Raw genomic sequence first — 18,617 nt, 5'->3', positions numbered from 1 at the left:
TGGGAAGGTGGTCTGGTCCCTCCCAACATCTGGGCAGGAAAGTGGCCATAGGAATGTGGTCCATTTAGTGTGGAGGGGCGAAGATGCGTGTCCTCCTTGGGGTAAGGTGGTTGAGCTCCTCCTCCAGATGGAATTCAGGGCAAGTGACATCTTTGCCCTGATCCACCCCTACGGTACTTCTGAGTTTGACACCAGCTTCGTTTGGCCATAGGGTTTGGAACTCTTCTGGTCGAACTATGAGGCGGTGAAAAGTGAGCCCGGCAGGTGGTATTTCACCGTAAAGGCAATATCCCGTCAGAATTTGGCCAAGAAAGGGACTGGTTTGACACGTAACGAGTCATTATCTTGTTATGACATCATGACTTAGTTCAGCCGATATCGGGATGTGACGGACATGCCAAAAAAGAAGTATGACAAACATGGGATCTGGTCTAGGGCCTGGTCTTTTTCCATGAAACTGAAGCATTCGGGGAGCACTGTTGCCCACATCCCATCAGCTGATTTTCTTGGGAGAGACAGAATCCAAATTTTCTACCAGGGGCAGCCCAAGGTCTGTCACAGGTGTGGCAGCCCCACTCACTTTAGCGCAGCCTGTACTTTGCAGGTCTGTGTTCTGTGTGGTGGGGTATATGATCTTGCTGCATCCTGTAGGCAGATCAGGTTTCATCTGTGTGGTGTCTTAGGACACCCTTTCAGCCGTTGTCCAAGTGCTTTTGCTGTGCAACGGTCACCTTGGCTGGGGAGAGCAGTAATGTTGCTTCAGCTGGGGAGGGCACGAGTGTGGGTGAAGGTGCAACAGAGTCAGTGAGGAGGAAAAGTCCCGCCAAGCTGAGACGGCAGGCTAATCGGAGAAGGAGCAGGGAATTGGAGAGTTCCCATGTGGCAGGGATAGCTTCTGGCCCTGCTCCAAAGGTTAGTCCTGAAACTGCTGAGGCCCTGGGGGAGAATGTGCTGGAAGAGGAAATGGGGAGAATCTGTAGAGAAGAGGGCAGCAAGGCCGATCTTTCCGATTCCTCCCACTATGAAAGTGGGGGAGCCTCCAGAGGGAATTGGGCCCTTTCCTGATGGGGCAGTTTCCTCAGGGGATTGGGCCAAACAAGATCCAGGCGGCGATGGGGATTCTAAAATGGACCAGTCAGAGTCCAAAAAAAGGTTAAAAGACAAATGAGGGATGAGGGGTAAAGAAGAAACGAGAAATTAGGGGGTTAGAGCCATCTAACTTAATCACCCTAACTTAACTCACCCCATTGACGCTTGCATCTATTAACTATGCCAGCATAAACTCGGATTTGTAGCCTTTGATTTTCTCGGCCGTGTTGAAGCCAACATTTTCTTTTTACAGGAGACCAGGTTGTCAGATCTAGCCTCTCTGGTTAAAGCCAGAAGAGAGTGGAGGCGCCATCCCACCCACTGGTCTCTTGCGGCTGAGCCGTATAGTGGGGTGGCGGTCCTTTTTACCGTTTCGGTTAAATGCAGATGGGTTATTGAGTTAGAAATGGGGAGGTGCCTGATCTTGGATGTCCTCATGAAGGGATAGGAGCTTCGGCTCGTTAACATCTACACCCCACAAACAAACTGGGGCCGTAAAGATCTCTTTATGAGAATTAAGCCCTTTATTTTTACAAGCCGACAGGTGATCTTTGGAAGGGATTTCAATAATGTCATGAGATCCCAAGATAAGAGAAGCTCCAATGATCGGTTGGTTTATGATAGCATAGCTCTCAACAGTATAGTTAGGGAAGCTCGCCTAGTTTTATTTGAAGGAGGAATCCATGTCTTCCACAGTGTCCATGGTTGATGTGGAGTTGAGGTGGAGTTCGTGGTGTGAAATGTTCAAGAAGCGGGTTGCAGGGTTCTTCCGCCAGCTCTCGAGCCTTAGGTGCCTGAACAGGTATCACCTGATCAGGGTATCAGGGTCTGATGAGGAAACTCGAGCTTCTTGTCTTGACTGGAGGTACCTGAGAGGATATCTCCAGAGTGAAGTCCTTGCTGATGACGTGTCAGTAAGATAGGCACGCATCTCTGGTTTTTGAGAGGAATTTCGGGAAGTACAGCTTGCCCGACTCTTAGAGAAACTGTAAGATGTCAGTGAGTAGTAAGATCATCTTGGGACTGATTGATAATACGGGATCTCTGAATCGGTCCAGATCAGGGATCCTGGGGGTCGTCCGATCCTTCTACTTGCACCACTTGGGAAGGAAGGATCTGGATCGAGACAGGATGTCCATTTTCCTGGCTGAAACCATTCCAGGTAGACCGCTCTCTTGGTGTTTTGGCAGAAGAATCAGGGAAGAGGAAGTGAGACTGGCGATCGAGGGGCTTGCCCCTAAGAAGTCGCCAGGTTCAGATGGCTTAACATTTGAGTAGTACAAGACCTTTAAGGAGTCTTTAGCTCCCCTCTTGACTGAGGTATTCAATGAGTGTCTCTCCTCGGGCACTCTGCCGAAGTCAATGAGGAGGTCAGCCCTGATTCTTCTCTCAAAGGGTAAAGATCCGAACCGTATTGAGAATTTGGGGACCATAGCTCTTCTCAATACGGACAGGAAGCTTCTCGCCAAGATACTGTTTAATCGGCTGGTGAAGTTGGCACCCCGGCTCCTTTCGGGGCTCAGCACTGCTCGGTCCCAGGCCGCAACACCTTAAGTGCTGTTCTCTGTGTCCGGGAGGCAGTGGAGCAGAGTAGTGCAGGTCTCTGGAAGGAGTACATGCTGTCCTTGAACTAGGCCAAATCATTTGATCGGGTGAACCATGAGTACCTTAGGTCCGTTCTTCTGAGATATGGTTTACCAAGTACTTTTGTTAATTGGCTTAAGATCTTGTATGTAGGGGCAGAGAGTTTCCCACTTGTGAACAGTTGGTCTGACCGCTCTTTTGAGGTGGGGTCTGGAGTCCGTCAGGGTTGACTTTGAGCAGGTTATCGTCCAGAGAGTAGTGGTGTACGCTGATGATGTCGGCCAGGATGATTATCCCACCAAAACTGGGATGTAAGCTCCAGGATGCCACTCAGAAGGTGGACCAGTGGAAACCTCTGGTCAGAAAGGGCTTCTCCGTGAGTACTCTCCTGCAGGGAATGGTTTTGGCCTTTCTTCCAGGAATGGGAGAGAGGAGGGCAAGTGAAGGACCTCCTTACGCCGAATGGATATTTTCCGGCTTACGCTACCCCGACTCTGAAGGTGATATGTCGGTGGGGTCTGGGAATGTGGCGAGATCAGGACCCAGTCAAGGCAGTTCCTTGACAAATGGGTTCTGTTGACCCAATTGCAGAAGCCTCTGGCGGTCAGGGACTGCCCAGGTCGGGATCTCAGGGTGGGGTTGTATCTTTTAAACACGAAAAGGATCCCCCAGAAGTTTTGGGACTTGGCCTGGCGCTGCCTTCAGCAGAAATTATATGTGAGGGACAATTTGAAGTGTAGGAGATCTGATGACCAGGGATGTCCCAGAGAAGAGTGTGTGGACATGCTGGAAAGCATGGACCACTTCATGCTTCATTGTCACTTTAATATAGGGGTTTACGACCGAGTGGGCACTTCCATAGGCTGCAGTCAGCCTATACCCTTCTATCTTTTACATTTCAGATAAAGCTGAATTTATGTAGACATTTGGAAGTATTTAGGGTGAATTTGTTTAGGCTGGAGTTCCATTAAGGTTTTTCAGTCAAAAACGCCCCCCCCCCCCCCCCCCCCAAAATAAAATAAATAAATAAATAAAAAAACGCCCATTCTGCCGCACAGTGTTTTTTTTTTTTTGTAATCCTCTTGGCGTTTTTCAGCTATTTTGAGCTCCCTGGCAGTTTTTTTTAAAACGACCTCTTGTTGAGACCTTGGCGTTTATTCTGGAAAAACTTGGCATTTTTATCCAATAGAAGTCTATGGGAGGGAAAAAACACCAAAAAAGAAAAAAAAAAACATGTAGGTTTTAACATTGGCGTTTTTGCGGGCAGTTTATATATATATATATATATATATATATATATATATATATATTTATATATATACATATATGGATATATATATTTTTTTTTTTTTTACTTTAGCGATCCAAAAAAGAGGATGGATTTATTTATTATTTTTTTTTTTTATCGTAGGTTGCCAGTAAAAAATAAAATAAAAAAGAAACAGTAGGGATGGAAAAAATTGTAGGGAACGGAATTTATATTTGTTTATAAAGAAAGTTTTTATTCATTTTCAATCAGGGAGCAATTTATGTGAGGCTGTAACACTCACGTTTCTGAAGACAGGAACTCCAATGTATATGGATCCGCTGGACCTGTGTGGCAGACGACTCGGACTGTACCATTGAGCGGAGTCTAAGGTGCCGCTGGTTTTTACCAGAGCCCGCCGCAAAGCTGGATGGATTTGCAGCCACTGGCGACACCCAGGTCGCTACCCCTGGTACGGCTCGACCACACAGGCGGCTGAGGAGATGCGAGGCACAGGAGGTATAAGGCAACTCATAATCTGGATAGCAGAAGGTCAGGGCAGGAGGCTCAGTACCGTAGGCAGGATGTAGCAGGAGGTCAATAGGCAGGCGGCAGAAGAACAAGGTCAAGTCACAAGAGCAAGAGATCTGGTACACGGCAAGGCAATACAGTGGAACGCTTTCACAAAGGCACAAGGCAACAAAGATCCAACAGAGAACTGAGGAGGGTGGAGGAATTTATAAATAAGCCACAGGTGGATTACACTAATGAGCCTACTGGCCCTTTAAATCTTAAAGCTCTGGTGCGACCTAAGGGAGGGGGACATGCACGCCGGAGCAGAGAGGCAGATGCAGGAGAAACACCCAGAGAGTGACGGACTGGGGCTCGCATGCGGGCGCGTCCCACGATGCGAGTCCCAGCCCCGTCGGCAGCAGAAGGTAAGGGGACCAATCACTCATGGCCAGCAGGTGTGGCCAGAGCGCATAACGTAACAGAGACAGGGACATACAAATGTAGCCGGCAATATTAAAAATGGATAAAGGAGCCATTTAATTGTAAAAATAATAATTATATTTTGTTGAACGTTTTATTAAAAATGTATTTTAATTATGTGTTTTATGTGTGTGTGATTTTTATTACTTTTAAACATTCTCTTTTGCTGGGACCTGTACTACCTGTACTATTAGATAGAACGTAGCGGGTGTCACTCCTGTCACCCATTGCAATAGTCCTTTACACTATGGAGAAGCGGGCGGCACAGCCGCATTTCTCCACACCCTTTCCCGCACTTTACTCTGTGATGTAGAGTTCTCTTCCCATCACTGATTCATATTTGGCACAGAATAAATGAATCTGTAATGTGAAGAGAACAGTGCCCGAGAGCAGAGAAGTGCGGTCTTGTTGCCGCTTTCTATAGATTATAAAGAACGATCGCAACAGGTGTCAGGAGTTACACCTGCTGCGATCTGTCTATTAATGCAGGTACTCTAATTCCCAGCATGGATCAGAGTGTGCTCCATGTTGGGAGCAGTAGTACTGGCAGTAATGGATAGATCACAGTGGGTGTCACTCCTAACACCCATTGCGATCGTCCTTTAACTTTCTGAGATGTGGAGTGGCTGTCTGCCGAGCTCTGCATATCTGCACTGTACACCCGTCCAGAGATGTGAATATAAATTCACATCACTGATTCATATTTGCCGCTCAGAGCGGTGATTGGCCGGCAACATCAGGCCAATCACCGCTCATAGCAGCAAATATGAATCAGTGATGTGAATTTCTATTCACATAACTGGCCGACCGTATACAGCAGAGATGCGAAGTGCAGCAGACAGCTGCTCCGCATTTCAGGAATATAAAGGAGAATCGCAACAGGTGTCAGGAGTGACACCCAGGGGGATCTGTCCTTAGTGCAGATACTACAGCTCCAAGCATGGAACAGTTCCATGCTGGGAGTAGTAGTAGTACCTGAATGATGTCTCAAATACAAAGAAAAAAGTTTAAAAGTAATAAAAAACACACATAATAACATAATAAAACACATAATTTAAATACATTTTTAATAAAAAGTTTACCAAAATTAATAAAAAAAAATATTATTGTTATCATTTCATGTCTTCTTTATATATTTGTAATATTGCCGGCTACATTTTTATGTCCCTGCCCACTTTCATAAATTGGTCCCTGATTGAAAAATTTATAAAAATTTCGTAATAAAAAATATAAATTTAGTTCCCTACAATTTTTTCCATCCCTACCGCATAATTTTTATTTATTCATTTTTTTGGGTACCCAACAAAATTCTAAAAAAAATGCCCTCAGGGAAACTGCCAAAGGGGCCAAAAGGCAATTTTCACACAAAGGTAAAAACGGCAGATAAAATTGCCAGAAAATACACCAAAACGCAGGGGAAATCAGTGGCAGTTTTTCTAGTGTTTATTCTGGCGTGGTTTAGCCTAAAAACTCAAGACAAAAACCTCAGTGGAATCCTAGCCTTAGTCTAGGCTAAGGCTAAGTTTCCACTTGTTTTTTTGTGTGCGTTTTTCCACACAAAAAAAGGCAAAACGGCCCTCATGGTGTCTTTTCATTGTTATGTTAGCTGTAAATCAAAGAGAAATCGCTAAATTCTTTTTTCCCTTTGTATTTTTCAGTTTGGTGTTTTTTTTTTCATTCTTTTGGCGTTTTTTCACTCTTTTTTGGCGTTTTTCAGCTCCTTGGCGGTTTTGCTAAGTTGCAGCATGTTGAGCCTATGGCGTTTTTTCCCTGAAATCATGGCATTTTGCTCCCATAGAAGTCTATGGGAGTAAACAGATGCCAAGAAAAATGACATGTGTGTTTTTGCAGGCGGTTTTAATTCTTTTTTGGACTTTAGCGATCCAAACAAGGGATGGAGATAACTTTTTCTATTAAAATTGTATTTAACAACATTTTAATTTTTTAGAACAAATTTTTTTTTATACATTTTTAAACTGCAATCAATTTATGTGGTTGGGCAGGGAACTAAAATTGTACCCGACAATAATAAAAATTTAGAAAGGGGCCATTTAAGTGTAAAACTAATATATTTTTTTATGATTAATTTTGTTAAACTTTTTATTAGTAATGTATTTTAATAATGTGCTGAATAAAGTGTGTGTGTGTGTTTAACTTTTCCATGATGGGAGTAGTAGTACCCGTACTAATTGACAGATTGATCCTCCTGTATAATGTATAGATGTGGGCGGCCTGGCGGCCACTCTTCTATGGTCCCCTGCACTGCCGTAGATATACACCTATTCATATTTCCTGCAGAGAGCTGTGATGCTGGATGCTGTCAGATATGTAGACAGTTCTCCTTACTGCAGCAGGAAATTGCATGTTTAAAAGCTGAGATGTTTAAATTATCTGTTAAACAAACTCAGGCTGGGACTGCTGCAATCCACTGCCACAGAGGACCCCTAGAAATGGCAGATGGGTTACTGTAGGTTCTGGAAGACTTAGAGTTGTGGATAGAAGACATATTCTACAGTCTGTGGTTCTCCATTATTCATTAGCAGCACTCTCAGAATGTAAGGGCATCATGGATATTGGCTCAAGCACAGAGGTTGAGGAACCATCGACTCCTATGTCTAATGTATGCAAGACTGCAGCCAAGGACAAAAAAGATAAAGTGAAGTCTGAAAGGAAGCAGCTATTGTTGGGTTATTCAATCATAAGAAATGTGGAGCTTAAGGAAAATTGTTTTGTGAGATGTCTCCTGGTTGCTACTGCTAGAAGAGATAGAAAACGTATTCTTAATATTGTTAAGCAAGCAAAGCAGGAAGGGGACGTGGATTTTTGGCCATCTAGGGACAAATGACCTGACTTGCGATGAAGTTTCAGAGGTGAAGGAATCTTTTATCACACTTGGTAATGATGTACAGGATTTTGCATCCACTGTTTCATTTTCTGAAGTTCTGCCTGTGCATAATGTTCAGAATGATAGACAGAGGCGCATTAAGGAGTTCAACTTATGGCTTAGTAAATGGTGTCAAGAGCAAGGATTTGGCTTTGTGTCTCATGATAGCTCTACTTGGAATAGTAAGGAACTGCACAAAAAAGATGGTTTGCATCTTTCTCTGAAAGGAACGAATGTACTCAGTGAACAATTCCAAGAATTTGCTAAGGAGTATTTAAACTAGGAAGGGGTGGGGGCGGGGGGCAAAATACTGAAAATCCATGAGTCCAATAATGCCAGAACATGTCAGTAGCACAGAGGTTAAGAAACGACAAGCTCTTAGTCCTGTCTACAAATGCTCGCAGTTTAGGTAATAAAATCAATGAACTTGGGTCAATAATGCAAAAACAGACTTTTCAAAAATGAGATTAGTCATAAATGAGTCCCTATCAGACTGGAACAGATTACATGGAGTCCAGGAGAAATGGGACTACTTAACCCCTTTCTTGCACTTTAATTTTTTCCTCCTTACCTGTAAAAAATCATAAATATTGAAATTTTGCACCTAAAAATCCATATGATGGCTTATTTTTAGCGCCACCAATTCTGCTTTGTAATGACATCAGTCATTTTACCCAAAAATCTACGACGAAACGAAAACAAAAATCATTGCGCGACAAAATTGAAGAAAAAACACAATTTTGTAACTTTTGTTTTGGGGGCTTCCTTTTCTACGCAGTACATTTTTCGGTAAAAATTTGACCTTCTCTTTATTCCGTAGGTCCATACGATTAAAATGATATCCTACTTATATAGGTTTGATTTTGTCGTACTTCTGGAAAAAATCATAACTACCATATTTATCGGCGTATGACACGCACTTTTAAAAATTAAATTTAAGGCAAAAAGTCTGCCTGCGTGTTATACGCCGATAAATCTTCTGGTCACAGATTTAAAGCGGCCGCAGCAGTGTCTGCTTGTTAAGTATTAACAGCACGGCCGCGGCCACTTTAAATCAGTGACCAGCGGCGTCTCCTCCCCTCACTGTCACTTGTTTTCTCCCGCACAATCCACAGGTACTGGTGGATAGTGCCGGAGACGCTGATTAAAATGAGCCCTACCTTGTCCGGATCTGCCCTACCTTTTAATCAGCGTCTCCCGCACTATCCACCAGTACCTGTGGATAGTGCGGGAGAAAACAAGTGACAGTTTTACTTTTCATTTTCCCTACCTCCCCCCTCCCTCATCATTCCCCCTTTTCCCTGTTTTTATAGTTTTGTTTATTTTCCTTACCTGGCTGCACTTCGGCAGGTCAGGTAAGGTGGGGGGTCTTGCGGGCAGTGAAGCAGGTGAGTGACGTCCTCTGCCGGCTTCTCTGTGCGGCATCACTGACATCACTTTTCATTTCCTGTAGTCGCCGCCGAAAAGTGACATCCCTGATGGCGCGCAGAGGAGTCGGGAGAGGACGTCACTCATCTGCTTCACTGACCGCAGCCCGCAAGACAGCCGAAGCGCAGACAAGTAAAGAAAGGGGAAGAGTGGTCTTCAACCTGCGGACCTCCAGATGTTGCAAAACTACAACTCCCAGCATGCCCGGACAGCAGTTGGGGATGGGGGGATGATGAGACGGGGAAATGATGAGGGGGGGTGATGGGGGGATGAGACAGGGGGAAATGATGGGGGGGGGAATGAGGGGGGGGATGATGAGACAGGGTGGGGGGATGATGAGGGGGGAATGATGGGGACATGATGAGACAGGGTGGAAGGATGATGAGGGGGAATGATGGGGGACATGATGAGACAGGGTGAGGGGATGATGAGGGGGGGAATGATGGGGGACATGATGAGACAGGGTGGAGAATGATGAGACAGGGGGAAATGATGAGGGGGGAATGATCGGGGACATGATGAGACAGGGTGGGGGGATGATGAGGGGGGAATGATGGGGGGACATGATGAGACAGGGTGGGGGGATGATGAGGGGGGAATGATGGGGACATGATGAGACAGGGTGGAAGGATGATGAGGGGGAATGATGGGGGACATGAGACAGGGTGGGGGATGATGAGACAGGGGGAAATGATGAGGGGGGGAATGATGGGGGGCATGATGAGAAAGGGTGGGGGATGATGAGACAGGGTGGGGGATGATGAGGGGGGAATGATGGGGGAAATGATGAGACAGGGAGGGGGATGATGATACAGGAAATTGATGAGGGGGGGATGATGGGGGACATGATGAGACAGGGTGGGGGGATGATGAGGGGGAATGATGGGGGACATGATGAGACAGGGTGGAGAATGATAAGACAGGGGGAAATGATGAGGGGGGAATGATCGGGGGCATGATGAGACAGGGTGGGGGCATGATGAGACAGGGTGGGGGGATTATGAGGGGGGAATGATGGGGGAACATGATGAGACAGGGTGGGGGATGATGAGAGGGTGGGGGGATGATGAGGAGGGGAATGATGGGGGACATGATGAGACAGGGTGGGGAATGATGAGACAAGGGGAAATGATGAGGGGGGGAATGATCGGGGGCATGATGAGACAGGGTGGGGGCATGATGAGACAGGCTGGGGGGATGATGAGGGGGGAATGTAGGGGGGACATGATGAGACAGGGTGGGGGGTTGATGAGACAGGGTGGGGGGGATGATGAGGGGGGAATTATGGGGGGGACATGATGAGACAGGGTGGGGGATGATGAGAGAGGGTGGGGGGATAATGAGGGGGGAATGATGGGGGGGACATGATGAGACAGGGTCGGGGGATGATGAGGGGGGAATGATGGGGGGACATGAGACAGGGTGGGGGATGATGAGACAGGGGGAAATGATGGTGGGGGGAGGCACTAAATGCTTAATGTCTGTATGGCTAGTGGTGGTCTATGACAGGGGGAAATGATGAGACATGGGGGGATGATGACACATGGGGGGTGGCGATGAGAGGGGTAAATGTGGCATAGGGACTGATAAAAGGGAAGGAATGATGTGGCACTGGAGGGGACAGAACCAAACTGAGGTGCAAAAGAAAATGAAGTTGGTGGGGATGATGTGGCATTTAGTCCAAGTCATTTATTTAACATTTTATTTTTTTTAACTAAAATTTCCCTGTTAAAATGGGGGTGCATGTTATACACCAGAGCGTGTTATACGCCGATAAATATGGTACATGCAGGAAAATGTATATGTTTAAAATTGTCATTTTCTGACCCCTATAACTTTTTTTATTTTTCTGCATAATGGGTGTGTTCTGAGGGCTCATTTTTTGCACCGTGATCTGAAGTTTTTAGCGGTACCATTTTTGTATTTATCAGACTTTTTGATCGCTTTTTATTCATTTTTTCATGATCTAAAAAGTGACCTTTTTTTTGCCAATGTTATAGCTCCCATATGGGGACTATAACACTGCGCACACTGATCTCTTACATTGATCACTGGTTTCTCATAGGAAACCATTGATCAATGATTCTGCCGCTTGACTGCTCATGCCTGGATCTCAGGCACTGAGCAGTCATTCGGTGATCGGACAACAGGAGGCAAGGGACCCTCCTGCTGTTCTACAGCTGTTTGGGATGCCGCGATTTCACTACGGCGATCTCAAACAGCCCTCTGAGCTAGCCGGGGGTAGCTTAGTTTCACTTTAGACGTGGCGATCAACTTTGAACGTAGCATCTAAAGGGTTAATAGCGCACGGCACCGCGCTCAGTGTCGCACGCTATTAGCCACTGGCCCCGGCCGTTGCTAGGTGCCGGGCCCGACCCTCTATGACGCGGGGCCACGCCGTGGCCCAGCGTTATAGAACGGGAGCGGACTCAGGACGTACCGGTACGTCCTTGGTCCTTAACCCCTTAAGGACGGACCCATTTTTTTAAATTTGACATGTATCACTTTAAATGGTAATAACTTCAGAACCCTTTTTATGAGCAGAGCAATTCTGAGATAGTTTTTTCGTGACATATTGTACTTTATATAGGTGGTGCATTTTTGTTGACACATGCAGCATTTTTTGTGAAAAACTTCAAAATGAATGAACAGGATGAGAGCGCTCCCCCTGTCAACATCATATATGCATAGGATTGATCATGGCATCTAGGGGGTTAATGCTGCCGGGACCGGCGTGATCACGGCTCCGGCAGCTTTGGCGGGACTCCGGCGGTAATTAACAGCCGGGTCCTTACGTCCAATTGCGCGAACGTGTCGGATGATTGGACGTATGCATACATCCTATAGCAGGAAGGGGTTACATAGTTACATAGTTAGTATGGTTGAAAAAAGACATACGTCCATCAAGTCCAACCAGGGAATTGAAGTGAAGGGTGTAAGGGGATAAGGGGAAGGTATGTAGTTTTATAATTCTGCATAAGCATTAATGTTATTTTGTTCCAGGAATGTATCTAACCCTGTTTTAAAGCTGCTAATTGTTCCTGCTGTGACCAGTTCCTGAGGTAGACCGTTCCATAAATTCACAGTCCTCACGGTAAAGAAGGCGTGTCGCCCCTTTAGACTAAACCTTTTCTTCTCCAGACGGAGAAAGAGGTTAAAAGACGCATTATTGAATGCAACAGATAATTGCATTAGACTTGCCAGTAAAAGCAGAAAAAGGAAGAGTCCACTGTGGTACTTAGCAGAAGTGGCCAAAATCATAAAAAACAAAAAGCTAGCATTTATTAATTATAAAACAACCCAGAGCAATGAAGATAGGGAAATCTACAAGACTAGGCAGAAAGAGGCCAAGCACGTTATAAGCGCAGGCAGAAGAAAAACTAGGTCAGTCTGTGAAAAAAGGGGATAAGACATTCTTCAGATATATAAATGAAAAAAGGAAATTAAAACAAGTAATAACTAAATAAAAAACAAAGGAAGGAAGGTATGTTGAAGAGAATAAAGGGCTAGCCGACTGCCTTAATGAATACTTCAGTTCCGTTTTTACAGAAGAAAAAGAAGGGAAAGGACCTCTATTAGGGAGGAAGACTAATAAATTGTTTGATGCATGTGTCTTTATAGAGGAAGAGGTTCTACATTTGCTGTCTAAAGTGAAGACAAATAAGTCACAGGGGCCTGATGGGATACACCCAAAATTATTAAAAGAGCTTAGTAGTGAGCTCGCTAAACCTTTAACAGATTTATTTAACCAATCAATGGTAACAGGAGTCATCCGGGAAGATTGGAAATTAGCAAATCTTGTGCCCATTCACAAGAAAGGTAGTAGGGAGAAATCAAGCAACTATAGGCCAGTGAGTCTGACATCAACAGTGGGAATGTAAGGATCTGAACTGGTAGCAGGAAGCGGTACTGGTAGTGGATCCCCTGTGTCAGTGAGGGAATGGCGTGGACCGTACCGGAGGATCGGTTCTAAGTAGTTACTGGTTTTCACCAGAGCCCGCCGCAAAGCGGGATGGTCTTGCTGCGGCGGTAACTACCAGGTCGTGTCCTCCGGTAGCGGCTCAACCTCACTAACTGCTGAGACAGGTGTAGTACAGAAGGGACAGGCAGAGGCGTAGTCAGATCTAGCAAAAGGTCAGGGCAGGCAGCACAGATTCAGATGCGGTAGTCGTTAGCAACGGGTTCGGCAACAGGCAAGGGATAGACAGTAAATGCTTTCTCTTGGGCACTGAGGCATCAAAGATCCGGCATGGGCAGGAAGAGGCAGGATATATTTATAGGGACAGCTTTATATTGGATTGGGCCAGGCACCAATCAATGGTGCACTGGCCCTTTAAATTTTACACAGCCGGCGCACGCGCGCCCTATAGTGCAGGGACGCGTGCGCCGGGAGCCACGTGACCGGGGAGCAGAGGAGAGAGTCGGAGCGGGTGCGGGTAAGTGAGGATGGGACGCGGGCCACGCGTGGGGACATCCCGCAGCGTGGACCGCGTCCCCGCCGGTGACGGAAACGGAGTGTCCCCGGTCAGTGAGTCTGACCGGGGCACTCTGCGGGGACAAACGCAGTGAGCAGCAGCTCAGCGTTACAGGGGAAATTAATGGAAACCCTACTAAAGGATAGGATTGTGGAACATCTAAAATCCCATGGATTGCAAGATGATAAACAACATGGGTTTACTTCAGGGAGATCATGTCAAACAAATCTAATTGATTTTTTTTGACTGGGTGACTAAAATAATACATGGCAGGGGGGGGGGGCAGTAGACATCGCATATCTAGATTTTAGTAAGGCTTTTGACACTGTCCCACATAGAACACTTATCCATAAACTGCAGTCATTGAGCTTGGACTCCCATATTGTTGAGTGGATTAGGCAGTGGGTTGTAGTCAATGGAGTATATTCAGAGCAAGGTCTTGTTACCAGTGGGGTACCTCAAGGATCTGTACTGGGACCAATTTTGTTTAACCCCTTAAGGACCGGGGTTTTTTCCATTTTTGCATTTTCGTTTTTTGCTCCTTGCCTTTAAAAAATCATAACTCTTTCAATTTTGCACCTAAAAATCCATATGATGGCTTATTTTTTGCGCCACCAATTCTACTTTGTAATGACGTCAGTCATTTTGCCCAAAAATCTACGGTAAAATGGAAAAAAAAATCATTGTGCGACAAAATTGAAAAAAAACGTTGTTTTGTAACTTTTGGGGGCTTCCGTTTCTACATAGTACATTTTTCGGTAAAAATGACACCTTATCTTTATTCTGTAGGTCCATACGATTAAAATGATACCCTACTTATATAGGTTTGATTTTGTCGCACTTCTGGAAAAAATCATAACTACATGCAGGAAAATTAATATGTTTAAAATTGTCATCTTCTGACCCCTATAACTTTTTTATTTTTCCGTGTATGGGGCGGTATGAGGGCTCATTTTTTGCGCCATGATCTGATCATTTTTGCATTGATAGGACTTATTGATCGCTCTTTATTCATTTTTAAATGATATAAAAAGTGACCAAAAATGCACTATTTTGGACTTTAGAATTTTTTTGCACGTACGCCATTTACCGTGCGGTTTAATTAACAATATATTTTTACAATTCGCACGCCATTGATCGAGCGGTTTAATTAATTATATATTTTTATAATTCGGACATTTCCGCACGCGGTGATACCATATATGTTTATTTTTAATTTTATTTACACTGTATGTTTTTTTTATGGGAAAAGGGGGGTGATTCAAACTTTTAATAGGGGAGGGGTTAAATGATATTCATTCACTTTTTTTTTTTCAAATTTTTTTTTGCAGTGTTATAGCTCCCATAGGGACCTATAACACTGCACACACTGATCTTTATCATTGATCACTGGTTTCTCATAGGAAACCAGTGATCGATGATTCTGCCACATGACTGCTCATGCCTGGATCTCAGGCACTGAGCAGTCATTCGGCGATCGGACAGCGAGGAGGCAGGTAGGGGCCCTCCTGCTGTCCTGTAAGCTGTTCGGGATGCCGCGATTTCACCGCGGCTATCCCGAACAGCCCACTGAGTTAACCGGCAACTTTCACTTTCGCTTTTAGCCGGGCGGCTCAGCTCTGAGCGCGCGGCTAAAAGGCTAATAGCGCGCGGCGCCGCGATCGGCACTGCGCGCTATTAGCGGCGGGTCCCGGCTTCACTATGACGCCGGGCCCGCCGTGATATGATGCGGAATTACCGTGTAACCCCGCGTTATATCACCGGAACAGGACCAAGGACGTACCAGTACGTCCTTGGTCCTTAAGGGGTTAATATCTTCATTAGTGATATTGCATTAGGTCTCGATGGTAAGGTATATCTTTTTGCTGACGACACAAATATATGTAACAGAGTTGATATTCCTGGAGGGATCCACCAAATTGAAAAGGATTTAGGAAAACTAGAAGAATGGTCAGAACTCTGGCAACTGAAATTTAATGTGGATAAGTGCAAGATAATGCATCTGGGGCGTAAAAACCCTTGGGCAGAATATAGAATATGTGACACAGTCCTGACCTCAGTATCTGAGGAAAGGGATTTAGGAGTTATTATTTCAGAAGACTTAAAGGTAGGAAGACAATGTAGTAGAGCAGCAGGAAACACTAGCAGAATGCTTGGATGTATAGGGAGAGGTATAAACAGTAGAAAGGGAGAAGTGCTCATGGGTGTATAGGGAGAGTTACATAGTTACATAGTTAGTACGGTCGAAAAAAGACATATGTCCATCAAGTTCAACCAGGGAATTAAGGTATAAGTAGTAGAGAGAAGTGCTCATGGCGCGCAGTACTGGAGGCCGTATCTCCAAAAGGATATAGATACTCTAGAGAGACTTCAGAGAAGAGCTATTACATGGATTACAAGATAACACTTACCAGGAAAGGTTAAAGGACCTTAAAGGAGTATTCTGGGATAGGAAAATTGCCCGTCATACATGACTCGCTGACCACTGGCAGCCAGGAAGAGGATAGCGGCGGAGGCCGGAGCCGGTTACCGGAGGCACCGGGGGAGCGACAGAAGGTATGTACCTCTTTATTTTTTACTGCGGGCAGTATGACAATTTTCCTATGCTGGAGTACTCCTTTAACATGTATAGCTTGGCAGAAAGAAGAGACAGGGGGGATATGATAAAGACTTTTAAATACATAAAGGAAATCAACACGGTAAAGGAGGAGAATATATTTAAAAGAAGAAAAACTACCACAAGAGGACATCATTTTAAATTAGAGGGGCAAAGGTTTCTGCAGTAATATCAGGAAGTATTACTTTACTGAGAGAGTAGTGGATGTGTGGAATAGCCTTCCTGCAGAGATGGTTGCTGCAAATACAATGAAGGAGTTTAAACATGCATGGGATAAGCATAAGGCTATCCTTCATATAAGATAGGGCCAGGGACTATTGATAGGATTCAGATTATTGGGCAGACTAGATGGGCCTAATGGTTCTAATCTGCCGACACATTCTATGTTTCTATGGTTCCAGCCAATCTCAACTCTCTGCGGGAAATATGAATAGGTGTATATATACATCAGTGCAGGGGACCATTATATAGGAGGAACACAGGGGGTGTCAGGAGTGACACCCGCTGTGATCTGTCCTTAACTGCAGTTACTACTGCTCCCAACATGGAGCACACTCTGCTCCATGCTGGGAGCTTTAGTACCTGCATTAATAGACAGATCTTCAACAGGTGTCAGAAGTGACACTCGCTGCGATCTGTCTATTAATGCAGGCCCTACAGCTCCTAGCATGGAGCTAAGTGTTCTCCATGTTGTGAGCAGTAGTACCTGCAGTTAAGGACAGATCACAGCGGGTGTCACTCCTCCTTCATCCTTCTGAGATGTGGAGCGGCTTTCTCATGCGCTTGCATCTTTGCACTATACTCCGGACGGCTATTGATGTGAATAGAAATTCACATCACTGATTCATATTTCCCGCTGAGAGCAGGGATTGGCTGCCATCATCTGGCCAATCACCACTCCGGGTGGAAAATATGAATGAGTGATGTGAATTTCTATTCACATCACTGGCCGGCCGGAGTATAGTGCAAAGATGCGAGCGCAGGATAAAGCCGCTCTGCATCTCTGCAATAGATAGGACGATCGCATCGGGTGTCAGGAGTGACACCCTGGGTGATCTGTCTAATAGTACAGGAACTACTACTCCCATCATGGAACAAGTGAAAAACACACACACTTTATTAAACACATTATTAAAAGACATTACTAATAAAAATTTTAACTAAATTAATTTGAAAAACTATAGTATTTTTACATTTAAATGGCCCCTTTCTACATTTTTATTATTGTCGGCTACATTTTCAGTTCCCTACCCGCCCACATAAATTGATCCCTGTTTAAAAATGTATTAAATGTATTGATCCCTGTTTAAAAATTTTCGTTATAAAAAAATAGAATTTTTTTTAAATACACTTTTTTTTTCCATCCCTACTGCATCCTTTTTTTTTTTTTTTTTTGTACCCAACAAATTTTGAAAAAATTAGTCAAAAGGGCCAAAAAAGCTATTTCCACTCAGAGGCAAAAAACGCCCCTAAAAAAATGCCAAAAACGCCAAACTCAAACTCTGGCGGTTTTTTTCTTGCGTTTTTTGGGCTACAAAGTCGAACCTTAACCTTACTCTGCATATTTTAACCAATAAATACAATTGAATCCTTTGTTTAATGGTCCCATATCTTTTTAGACTGTCAGGAAACTTATAGGCTACTTATATGTACAAAAAGTTTTACAAAGTAATTTGTAACCATAATGTAACATCTTTGACCTCAATCTCCTACACATTGGTTATCCAATAATTAAATCACTATTTTTCTACAGAAATTAAAGAAGAGGAAAGGCCAAAAAGGAACTTCTATTCATCTGTTATTGAGGGTACAACCATTCCAAAGCTTGATGTACTTGTGTCTACTTCTGTGAATTCCCTTAGAGAAAAAGTTAGTGATGCACTTAGAGGGTTTGAAAGATACAGAACACTTTGGACAGAAAATAGAGAGTTAAAAGTAAAGGTAAGATCTCCAAGTTCCTCTGTCTATAATGTGATGCTGAAAGAAGTAACACTACACACATTTTTGACAATGTTTGAACAGGATCTTGACTAATTTTTACCAAAAATACTGACCAAATACCAACTAAAGTATTACTTGTGAGCCCTGCCACAAAGCAATGAAACCCACCTGATACAGTATAGAAATAAGCACAACAAAGCTTGTGTGAAATGAAGTAAAAAGAGATTAGAAATGAATGGAACCCGTGCGGGGTAGCTAGGCTTCTGCTGTAAAAAGGTGGAGGCCTGAGTATGGGCTGTCAAGTGGTTAATTACTGATAGCAAACAAAGGGTAATGGCCCGCATTACTGGCATTTTTTTT

General features: G+C 44.4%; 1 protein-coding gene across 10 annotated transcripts in view; it reads left to right on the top strand.

Moving 5' to 3' along the window:
• DNAH8 (dynein axonemal heavy chain 8) overlaps positions 1–18,617 on the top strand; it is a 582,992-nt gene that overhangs the window by 234,301 nt on the left and 330,074 nt on the right. For all 10 annotated transcript variants that reach the window (XM_056568656.1, XM_056568659.1, XM_056568657.1 and 7 more), the window contains one exon: positions 18,070–18,257. In XM_056568656.1, the coding sequence (XP_056424631.1) occupies positions 18,070–18,257 (188 nt within the window). The remainder of the gene's footprint in view (positions 1–18,069; positions 18,258–18,617) is intronic.

Source organism: Hyla sarda, chromosome 3 (genome assembly GCF_029499605.1).
Source record: "Hyla sarda isolate aHylSar1 chromosome 3, aHylSar1.hap1, whole genome shotgun sequence".
NCBI classification, from domain to species: Eukaryota; Metazoa; Chordata; class Amphibia; order Anura; family Hylidae; genus Hyla; species Hyla sarda.
The sequence above is the reverse complement of the archived record's forward strand: the minus strand, read 5'-3'. Positions and strand labels throughout refer to the sequence as shown.